At 27.7% G+C, this 12,232-nt stretch overlaps 1 protein-coding gene across 1 annotated transcript; it reads right to left on the minus strand.

The window, feature by feature from the left end:
• Positions 1 to 300: 300 nt before the first annotated feature.
• Positions 301 to 1,968, minus strand: LOC112720271 (uncharacterized). Its single transcript, XM_025771150.2, has 3 exons — positions 1,767 to 1,968; positions 1,554 to 1,615; positions 301 to 1,386 (listed from the first exon to the last, which is right to left on the minus strand). Exon 3 carries the CDS (start codon positions 1,370 to 1,372, stop codon positions 770 to 772), a length of 603 nt encoding a protein of 200 aa, XP_025626935.1. The 5' UTR covers positions 1,373 to 1,386; positions 1,554 to 1,615; positions 1,767 to 1,968; the 3' UTR covers positions 301 to 769.
• Between the last annotated feature and the right edge of the window lie 10,264 nt (positions 1,969 to 12,232).

The raw sequence follows: 12,232 nt of genomic DNA on the forward strand, positions 1-12,232 counted from the left end.
GCTGCCACCCCGAATTTTGATTCTTTGCTTTCCCATAATAAATGCCCAAAGGAATCATTTGATACCCTCCTAAAGAAAGAAGGTGCGCGTGATTTGTACAATATTTTCACATTTTTAAGTTTTTTTTTTTTTTTTTTACATGGAAGTTGCTTTGTATTAACTATTAGGACCTAGAGTGTCCTTATAAACCAAATTACAAACTTCAGCAAGTATCTCTTCCAGCCATATTAAGTTTTTTTTCAAGATTAAATTATAAAAATTAAAAAAATAATACTATTCTGCAAACCATAAAACCACCCAAAAAAAATGAACACAATCTCCATAGATAAATCAACCACGGACAACAAAACCACCACATACATCATAAAACGTCCAAACAGGTACCCAAAAAATTTTCAGATCAGTCACATTAATCTCTAATAAATTTTTATTTTTTAAAAACTTTCAAAAATTATTTTCATTAGACAAATTGGTCCTCATTCATTTTGAAAAAAAAAATTATCTTAAAATATATTTTTTAAAGATCTAATTATATTATAAAAAAATTTATTAAAAATTTATTTGTCTAGTACATATTAAAAATTTGATTGAAAACGATAGAAGACCAATATGTTAATGAGGATAATTTTCAAAAAATTTTAAAAGATAAAAGTTTTTCTAAGACCAAAGTGTTCAATCTAAAATTTTTTAAAGTCTAATTTGACTATTTATTTTGAACTGTGGTTTCTTTCTTTCTAAAAATAAAAAATAAAAATAAAAATAAAAAACTTCAAAGTGATTCAAGAAAACCTGTTTTTGTGAGAACAGCATTCCTAACTTTACTAAGGTCCCTACCTTTGAGGGTCCTCCCAACACCTTCAAATACTGAAAATGATGAAATCTGAGTCCTTGCAAGCCTCCTTGCAATGATTTCATGTGGTGGTAGCTTTGGATCATACTCATCATCATCATCATCAATTTCCTCTTCATCATCATCACTATTAACTTCATCATTGTTTTCTTCTTCATCATCAAAAGAAACACAAAATCTTTTATTATTATTATTATTATTATTTTGCTTCTTGTTGTTCCTATAAATCGTTGACCAATCAGGAACGTTGACCGGGGCTGATTGCTGATGAAGAACGTTGACCTCATGTGAAGAACTCGCACAGCTGCTGCTGGTGTTGCTGTGGTCCCTCGGAATCATTCTTGCTGCAGATGGCAGTTTTCTTGGAACAGGAAGAGGAGGAGAAGAAGGCGTATCCATGCACCTCTTCAGTGCTGAACCACTATAATAATCTCCTGTCTCTTTCATAACTGACCAAACCTCTTCTTCTTCAAATTCTCCATCTCTTAAAGATCTCCATATCCCACTGTATTTATCATCCATTAATTAATTACTACCTGCATACACAAATTCAGAAGAAAATTCTTTCACTCTCAGAATTAATTAGAATTTTGGGTGTTTAAGAAAAAAAAAATAACAGGAGAGGATTTTAGGATGTGAAAAATGGTAACTGATATTTCTTCAAGCAAGGAAAAACTAAAGAAAAAAAAATTAAAATGTATACCTTTTTTTGGAATCAGGAACTCAGCTCCAAATTCTTATGTTGATTCTAGACACAGTTTATTCCTGAAATAATTAGTGAAAAAAAATTGGAATGAAGATGATAAAATCACATATAATAACTTTATGTTATATATTATGTGTGTGTCAATTATAATTGTGATACAGGAATTTCTATGTTGATGAGAATCCAGTAGATTCCAAAAGTTTTGCTTACCTCTCAATATGTTTGAAGGAGTGAAGCATATTATTATGATATGAATAATATTTATGGAGAGCAAGAAACACAGCAACAGGAGCTTAAAGGGCACAGCAACAAAGCAACCAAATTAAAGAGCAAGAATAAGACACACCTAACTTGTGTCCCTAGATATATCATGAATATAGCTAAATGATGAAAAGGAATATATTTTTTGTATAATCTTTTAATGTTATTTATATGAATTTAATTTTAATGTATTGTATGTGTAAAATAATTTTGTACATGTATCTAATTATATAATATTATGTCAGTAAAAATAATTATTTTTTTTATTAATTATGTGAAAAATATCATAAAAAAACAGATATAATTAAATAATAATATAAAATATTTTACATTATCAGTGTATTAAAATTAAATTCTATTTATATTATGCCTACCTTTTAGTTGATAATTCCTGCAAATAATTAGTTCATTTAAAAGGAGATACAAAAAATTGGAATAAAATTTGATAACTAGATCCCTTATTTTATTTTTCTAAAAACATTCGGCCATTTGTGTACATCATTAAAAAAATCCACTTGGCATGATAAACAAAATTTTAAGGATAAAAAAATTTGTTTTCTAAACATGTTTATAAAATAATCTTGCTGAAATTATATTTCTAAAGTTTTTTGAAAGTATATCTCTCGATAATGTTAGGAAGACAAAAAATAACCAACTTAAATAATCTAAACTTATTTTATTGCAAGATGCATTAAATAAAACTAAAAATAATAAATTTTTGTCTTTTTAGTTAATAGGGTTTAATTTTTTTATTTGGTTTATATAGTTTCACAAAATTTTTAATTAGGTTCCTATATTTTTTTTCTTTTTAATTGAGTCCTTGTACCAATTTTTTTTTCAATTAGGTCTCTCTTAACAGTAATTGGTTTAATTATATAGGGACCCAATTAAAAAAAAATTAGTGCAATGACCCAAATAAAAAAAAAGTATAAGGATTCAATTAAAAATAAAATTTGGTGCAATGACTCAATTAAAATAAAAAAAAATATAAATACCTAATTAAAAATTTTGCAAAACTATAAGGACCAACAGAATAATTAAACCATATTTTTGTTTACCAAATATTTTCGGTACTTTATTTTGTATAATATAAATCTTTTGTGATTATTTTTTGAATTTACTCACTTTTCGCCAAAACAACGCCTAATGGTACCTAGGATTTAGGAAGATTAACTTTTGAAAAGGAAATTAAAGGTAGAGGGGAAGATGCAAATCTCTTTTATAACTATCTTCATTTGACAATGCATCTAATGGAATCAGGAATCTTTGATGCCCAACAGAGGAAAAAGAAACAAAGGATGTTGAATTTCATGTGACACAGTCATTGATAGTGGATGCTTAGTTGTTTTTTTCTTCCCTCCATTTCAATTAAATAAAAAGTTATGCATCTTCGTCTTTTCCAAATTGTGGCATTTCAGGGCACAGAGTTTTCCTTTTCTATCATCCCCATTTATAGCTATCACAAGGCCACTTGCAATTACTATTTTCAATTTTCTGCCATTTGATTTGATGATTTTAATATAGGTATTTGGTATGATATCTAAAAATTGATGTCTAATTATCAAAAAAGATTAAATAATCAATATTTAAATTAAAATTAATAAAATTTATTAAGATTTATTATAAAAAATAAATTAGGCAAAAGTTAGACAATAAACAAAAAGTATCATAAAAGTGACTTTGAATATTTTCTTTAAATGAGAATCTTTGTGATAAAATTATGAGTTGTATTATGGCTTGTACTATGCAGTATGCAGAACATCATTTACTCTCTCCATTCTAAATTATTAATATATTAAAAACATAAACATGCCAATTAATTCGAAATTCAAAGTGTGTCATTTATTTAGCTATAAATTCTAGCTAAGGAGCACAGAAATTTTAATATATTAATGGACGGCTAATAGATAAAGATTAGTTATTGTCAAGGAAAGAGACAAAAAGTGTCAAAGTTTTCATTATAAAAATACAAAAATGCACTTAATTTTAACACACAAAATAAATAAATATTTAACTATTTTATATTTTAAGAGTATATATTTATAATATAATAATATAAAAAATTTAAACTTTTAATAAATTTAATGTATACAAATATAAAAACAATTAATAACTTTAATAAAATATTTATTTTTATGATATTTTTAAAATATATTATTAAAACACGTATTCATAAATTCAATGAATAAATAAAATCATATATCCACAACTAGCTTTTTTTTTCTACTCTCGTTTGATTTCTTTATATTATGTGGTACTTCAGCGTATATCTCAAATGAATGGTACATATTTACTATTTGTTTATTAAGATATAAATTTTTAATATATATAATGATATATAAATACACATAAAATATATATATTTTTGTATCCCGTTTTAAAAGTGATAGATCTAGAAAAATTTAGTGATAGAGACAAAAATATATAAAAATAAAATTTAAATATAAATATATTTATAATTTAAAATTAAATCTAGAATTATATAAAAAAAACATACATATATATTAATTAAGTTTAAATTTCTAATAAATTAATTAACCGATAAAAGATATATATATTAATATAAAATAATAAAAAAATAATTATAATGATTCTCTCTTTAGACATAATTAAATATTTTTAGTTTATATATGTTCTAAAATAATTATTTAACTATTTACTATTTCCTTTTCATTTGCAAAATTTCACTTGTTATAATATTCATGGTATAAATAGTTTTTTTTTAAATAAAAACAATTACCATAGACAAGATCATTTCAATAAAAAATATAATATATTAATATATAGATAATATGCATTTTAATCTTAAACAACTTTTAAAAATATTACTAATAATTTGTTATATTTAGAAACTAAGTTTCAATTTGATTATTAACTACTTGGCTAGTAATAAAAATTAACTATCACTATTTATTATTTTTTATTGAGTTACTTGATTTATTTATTTTTTGTTTCCATGCCAGAAATTAAATTGAATAAGATAATTATAATTTTTTTTTTCATAAAACTCAAAATATTTATATATAATTTTATTTCTTTTCCAAGATGTTTGTGGGGCAAGTGCTCCCTCTACCTTCTTCTTGGATCCTTGCCTATCCTTAAAATTGATATTAATTAAGACACAATATATAAACACAAATTTTGATAATTATACTCCTGATTATTTTTCAAATTGTTAATTTTATCCTAATTTTAGTGCATTTTTTTTACCATTTTTTCATCTTCATTTCTTTATCACTGTTATCTTCTTCCATCACCTTTTCTCTGCCATTGCCAATGGCACAATTGTGCCCTCCTTTTTTATGTCCTCTTCTTTTCTCACTCTTCGTTCTGCCATTTTTTTTCCTTTGCTTTTTGTCTAAATTTAAAAAATAAAAAATAAAAAAAGTGAGATTGAATTTTGCTTCCATTTTTCCTATACTTTTTAAATAGTTATTTAAATTTATCACAAAAATTCGAATTAAATACACAAATTGTTTGGTAAATATAAAATTTTTTTATTATTTATAAAAATTATAATATTTTTAATTATTTTTATTATATTTTTAAATTATTCAAAAATTTATTTGTCGTTTTTATTTTTAAATGTTATTTTTATTAGCGGTATAAACTTTCGAATACTAATTTTTGTCTTGTGATTTAACCCTCTAATTTATAATGAATGGCTTTTTAATACATAAAAGTACAAAAGACACTAATTCTTTGAGTCCTTAGGAATTAATCATTTAATATCTATTACTCGGAAGCCAGTAGCTAAACATTAATACGACGACATTTATCGTTTGAGAAATGTATTAATAGTCATATTAGGTCCTAAAGATAAGCTATTCTCTAAATTTATTTTTAATAGATTTTATCAATTAAAATTAATTTTTTAAAAATTATAAATTAATCATATTTATTTTTCTGTCAATCTATTAATAGTTTTGTCAATAATTGATGATATAAAATATTAACTGATAATATATATGACACATATATTTTATCTAATTAGATGTTGTTCAAGTATATTTATGAAAATTTATCAATTTTAGTTTTTAGGTTATATTGAGATTAAAGTTTATAAAATTGAAAAAATTGACTAAATTAATAAATTGTTATAAATTTATTATATTCGTGTCAATTAGACATGTCAAATATTATGTAAGTTATTAATTAACGTTTTATATTATTAATCGTTAATAGAAATTGTTAATGAAATGAAAAAAAGACAAATGTGATTAATTTCGAATATTTGAATCACTAATTTAATTAATAAAATTTTTAAAACTAAATTTAAAGAATAATTAATTTTTTAGAGATACTAATTTAACGGTTAACCTTTTAATGAATGGAAGATTAGACAAGAATCCTATTATATACATATTGTCTCAGCGATAAGATAAACATTTCAAACGGTTATTATTTGTATTGGGTCTCTTATTAGAGAAGATATTCATGATTCTAAATTAGAAAGATAGAGTATATCATTACTCAAACTTAAAATTATAATATAAACCTTAACCGAAGGAATTCTTCTTGGATGATGCCTGAGCACAACAACGTGACTGCAAGTACAGAGTCCAGAGTGCACAACTGCACGAGTCGGATTGGAATCGGGTTAATTAAACCTAGATTTGACATTAATATTTTATCGGTTATAATTTAAAAATTTTAACTCGATCTTAAATTAGTTTAAAATAAATCATTAGACTGATTCAATATATAATCAATGTATGTAATTATATAAATTTTATATAACAAATAATAAAATTTTATTTTTAAAAATTAAGTTTGATAAATATTATATAATGTTTAACTAAAATAAATTATTTTAAAAGAATGACATCGTATAATACACAAAATATAATTAAAATAAAAATATAATATTTAATTATTAATTTACTGTAAAATATATGTTTTTAAGATTTAGTTATCATGGACATATAATAAGATTTTTTAATAAATAAAATAAATATATTAATTATCGAAATATGTATTTTTTAGGATTTTTATTGAAAAATATCACATCACTTATTTTGTTTATAGTGTAAACAAAATAAGTTAACACGTATCTCATTTACACTGTAAACAAGATAAACCTTGAGAAGACGTAGTCGTATTACGTTTATACACGTGTTGTGTAACGGTATTATCTCGTTTACAGTGTAAACGAGACTGTAAACGAGATATGTGTTAACTTATTTCGTTTACACTGTAAACAAGATAAGTGGAGCGGAAGCCTATATATGTATGTCGTCTATATGGGTCATTTTTATCCTGTGACTTTTCTTTTTTGGCCTTTTTTCTCACTTTTAACCCTTTTTAGTCATATTTCTGAGTTACTCGAAGAATATGGCACATGCTGATAACCATGACGAAGATATTAACAGACTCAACACGACTTGACACATTGAAGGGACAAAGGACTTTGAGATTAGTATCATTTTCTCTTTTATGGTTATGTTAAAGCATATATGTTACTCCCTAATTAAGTAGGGTAATTTTACGTAGGTAGTATGCAGTACATGTTAGAATCGATTTAAATGTTAGGACATGATATTAGGTACGCGTCAAATTAGATGTTATTGCTTTAGTTATTAATTAGGGTTACTAAGTGAGGCTAAAATTTGTTTAAATGAAGGGATACAATGTTAGGTTTAAATGCTATGGGATTAACAATTTGTGATAAACCCATAAGTTATCTTATGAGACATTATTTATATTTATTAAAATGTCTCTGAATAAATTTATTTAAATTAATTAAAATAGATGTTTATTAGTGTAGTTATTAGTTATTTTATGAGACATTTTCATGTACATTATACTATACTACAGAGATGTTAAAGCTAATTAACTTTTGTGACATTTTGATTATTCAAGTAAATTAATTGATGTAAATAAATTCATAAATTAAGTGTTTGTACTTGTTTGATTGAGTAGTTTAGTTATAAGCCAAATTAATTTTTGATCCGGTATTTTTTAATGTTTACCAGAGGCTTCGCTTACTTCTTCTGAGGAGGGTGAGTCACACACTCCCACCGCCGGATTCATTGTCCCGTACTTGAGAGAGGCAAGGTTCGATGATGCGTTGTCGCTCAGGGATTTTGTGTTCGACAACTCCTTGATCACGGTATTCTCGAGCGTTGGCGGTCAGAGATCCACACCTTCCACATACCGTGGGTGAGTGTACGATCACCCTACAAGATGTCGCATACCACCTCGGGCAGCGCGCCAATAGAGAGCCCGTGGGCTATCTGCAACATACTCCTCGTCCGACTCCTCAACGTCGACCTTCATGTCTTCCATTGGACTGGCGACATGAATTGGTGGTGGTGTGAGAGGTGGGTCATCTTGGATGAAGTCTAATGACCCAGATCCATTGCCACCAACGTCGCCAACCTCTGCAGAAAGCTCCATCACTTGTTCTGCCATGATTCTCCCATGGATGTCAAACATCAGCCGCACATGCTCGTCTCCATGGAGCCAAAACAGATGGAACCAAAAAACTCCATTTTCCATCGTTGCTAACAACTTATATCCTACCCTTCCGATTTCTTTTCTCCCACTCCCACCGACGTTAACCAATAACAGACTCTTCAATTCCGCCAACGAGCTTACTGGCCGAGTACGCAACAGAATGAGATTCTCACACTCAAATGTTACCCATTATTATTATTTCTCATACGACAATTGTGATATACACTTACAACCAAGAAACCACCACTACTAGACATTTTGACTTATTTTCGGGAGAAATAGATAACAAAGAAGTAGTGAAATATTTGTGGAAGATACTAAGAGTTGCACATCCTTTTATAGCCGCTGGAAATTTATCTTAACGTATTTCGTTTACATTGTAAACGAAATAAGTGATGTGATGTTTTTCTGTAAAAACGCTGGAAAATACATATTTTGATAATTAATTTATTTATTTTATTTATTTAAAAAAATCTCACATAATAAGCTTATCATTCTTAAAAAAGTTTAAATGTTTTCATTTAATAAAGATAAAACAAATGTATTAAAAACTTGAATTTTTTTTATATTTTTAATAAAAATCTTTTACTAATGACAAACTTATCATGGACTCTTAGAGTACATATTAGTTAAATCTAAATTTTTATTATAAAATTCAAATCTATTAAATCATAATTGAAACTCAATTAAAAAGTCACGTTTAATAAATTTTAAATTCGAAAAAATATACTTTTAAATCTCTATTGAGTTTTGAGCTAAATCAGATCTTGTAGACCCGTCCACCAAATTATGAAGCCGTCAGCCGTCATTCAATGCATTTGGGATACTTGTGTTACCAAATCTTGAGAAGAAAAAACCAATCTTGTCAGTGAGAATTGTCAAGGTCTTAACCAAATCAATCTTCTTAATTAAGATTCTAAGTGAAACAAACCAGAGTTAACTTTTCTGGAAAAGGTATCTTCAAAAATTTTAACCGTGAGGAATTGCATCATATGATAGTGCATTAAAGTGGCGGCTGTAAAAGTGAAGAGAGTGGATCCCACAAAGTAGTGTTGCGAGTTGCGACAATTATTTGTGACGTTAATGCAGTATCAGCACAAATGCACAATTAAATAGTCATCATAGGCAAATATCATTTGTTAATCGTGCAACTAAAGTTTGCCACTTTTTCTTTTGTGATCTTCAACTTTAATCAACGAAAAGATTAGTGCCACCTTTGACTCATGTTTCTATTTTTTTTCTCCTTTTTTTCCTGCAAGTTGTATTGTAGGTGTTTTTCTTTCTTATTTTTAGGATATGTTTGGGAGATTAAAATTGAGGATTAGATTTTCTTTTGGTGTCCAAAATTTTCATTTTCAAAACTACCTTTTTATATGTTTTTTTTTTTGGACAAAATAGAATATTAAATACAATTCTGCTATACATACAAGTCTTTTTGGTCAAGTTCAAGTCCAACAAAAACCAACTTCAAATTAGAGTGTGCATAAATACGCACTCCCCCAATTGTTGAATAGCGTGAATGTCATTATGAAAAACGGTTCTTCTCCTTTGATCAAAACCGTAACGCTCAAAATTCAAACCAGACTTAAAATCTCTCAAAATTGTCGCGAAAAGTCAAGGAAATTTCAAAGCTAAATTCGAAATCTTCACCAAAAAACACAGAAAGAGAACACGAAAGATTATTGAAGGTACTGTTTAAGTATTGAATTTCTACACTGCTTAGGTATTGAATTGTCTCTGTATTGTATATTTAAAACAAACAAATCTCATCAAATAATTAAAGAAACTAATTTCAAAACAACCAGCAACATGGTAAAATCGAACAAAACAAGAAAATATAAAAACTAAACCTCATTTCCATTAAAAAAAAAACATTACCTAGATTACACTGAAATTGTGTCAAAAAACAACAAAATAGATTCATAAAAACACCGAAAATCTATCTTATTCTCTTGAATATCTGAATTGATAATTCATAAGATGCCCATGATAATGGCTGAAATTTGACTGCACCACTGAACCACCATAAAAAAAAGATTGAACTACAAAAAGTAAATCATATATTTGCAAAACTATTAATATGCACAAACTCAATTTCCCCTATTTAAAGAATATCACTTTTACCTCACTTAGAGCTTTTTTTGTCTTTTTTTTTTGAAGCATTTACAATCTGTTTTTCCATGTTCGATCTCAATCTATTTTTCGGACATCCTCTTGTTCTCACTCGTGGAGGGCTTTGAAACTCGTTAATATCTTCCAACGAAGTATCATCGTGAGATAACTAACAATTTTCTTTGCTTTTGCCTTTGTATTCTTGCATCTCCACCATAGAATTATCATAAGCGCGGTGCAGAATCACAATCAACTCCTTAGATTCTGATGTAAATTCACATATATTTTGTGACCGAAACACCAAATTGTCAAATCTCCTACTTCTTCGCTCTGATAGAGGCTTGTTGTGGCTGCTTTTGATATGTGTGTGCCTCCTCTTTACGTTCTTACTCCATCGTTCCAATATATATCTTGGTGACACTTTATTTACTCGCTTAAAACTTAACGTGCTCAAAGCTTAATGCACTCAAAGAGTAACGGCACAATATCCCTCTTAACTCGAATAATAAGCACTGGTATTTAACTTCAGATGATAAGGCGTCATATGTAACCGCAAACTTGTTGAATGTTAAGTTAGAAACTTTTTCTACAACTTCATATACCGTATAACTTAGAGTGAACTGCGTTGATCTTGTGATGAAATTCACCTTTCCTCTAAATTATGCTTGGACTTCTCTGAACTTCTTGTGAGTATACACATGTTCAAATTGAGCTTCTATTGAGGATTTTGTTGCACACGGTATGACGGTATAAAAATCTGCAGCATCTGATTCTCTCTCTCTACTCTTTACTTCCTAGACAATTATCATATTTTTTGATGAATTGGATAAGTGAGATGTTGCGCGTAATAAACTTGTTAAAAAAAGTATGCATACTCTCGCTCTTTTGTGTGCTTCTCATCTCGGCCCAGAAATGGTGATAAAAATAAATGGGAATCCATAAATGACGATCTTCGAAAAGCTCTGAAAAAATCAGAAAATACTTAAACCAAAATACACCGAAAAACATACAGTTTGACACCTCTACTGCACAAGCAAAACACATAAATATCCACACACTAAAAGTAACAACATCAGTTAATTCTAATAAAGACATCATTACTTGAAAGCCACTTGATGTCTCCAACACTATACTTCATCAGAAATCATTTCAATTCCTATCAAATGATTCTTTTGTAAAAGAGTTCCAAACAACATGACTCATCTCGTGTTCAATTTCTTCATGTCTCTTGTAGCCATTTAATTTACTTGGGATCTTCTTCATAATATGCCAAATACACCACCGGTGAATTGTTGTGGGCATACAAGCCTCAATAGCCTTTTGCATCGATGCACATTGATCTGTAAGAATGCCTTTCGCAGCATTTTCTCCCATGCAAGGAAGCCAACATTTAAATAACAATTTGAATAATTGAATGTCCTCGTTTTTCATCAAAGCACATCCCAGAAGTATTGACTGACCGTGGTGATTCTCCCCGACAAAAGAACCAAAAATCAGATTATACCTAAATACAACGACACAAAAAAAAATCATATATACACCGAAAGTGTTTCAAAATACACATAAACTAAAACAACGTATTACCTGTTTGTATTGTAAGTAGTATCGAATGAAATAACATCTCCAAAATACTCACAGGTAGCCCTGCTTCTTGCGTTTGCCCAAAAAGCAATCTTAATTGACTGATCAACCTTAAGTTTAAGCTCAAAAAAGAAATTCTGATTCTTCTCTTTCATTCTTAATAAGTATTTTCCAAATTCTTTTGCATCATCTAGTTCCGAAATATTCCGCACTTCTCTCGTGATGTAATTTCTCACATCTTTTTCAATAAAACTTAATTCACG

This window comes from Arachis hypogaea, chromosome 11 (genome assembly GCF_003086295.3).
Source record: "Arachis hypogaea cultivar Tifrunner chromosome 11, arahy.Tifrunner.gnm2.J5K5, whole genome shotgun sequence".
NCBI classification, from domain to species: domain Eukaryota; kingdom Viridiplantae; phylum Streptophyta; class Magnoliopsida; order Fabales; family Fabaceae; genus Arachis; species Arachis hypogaea.

Excerpts from the sequence above, each read along its gene's own strand:
- LOC112720271 (XM_025771150.2), bottom strand. The coding sequence starts at position 1,372 with ATGGATGATAAATACAGTGGGATATGGAGATCTTTAAGAGATGGAGAA.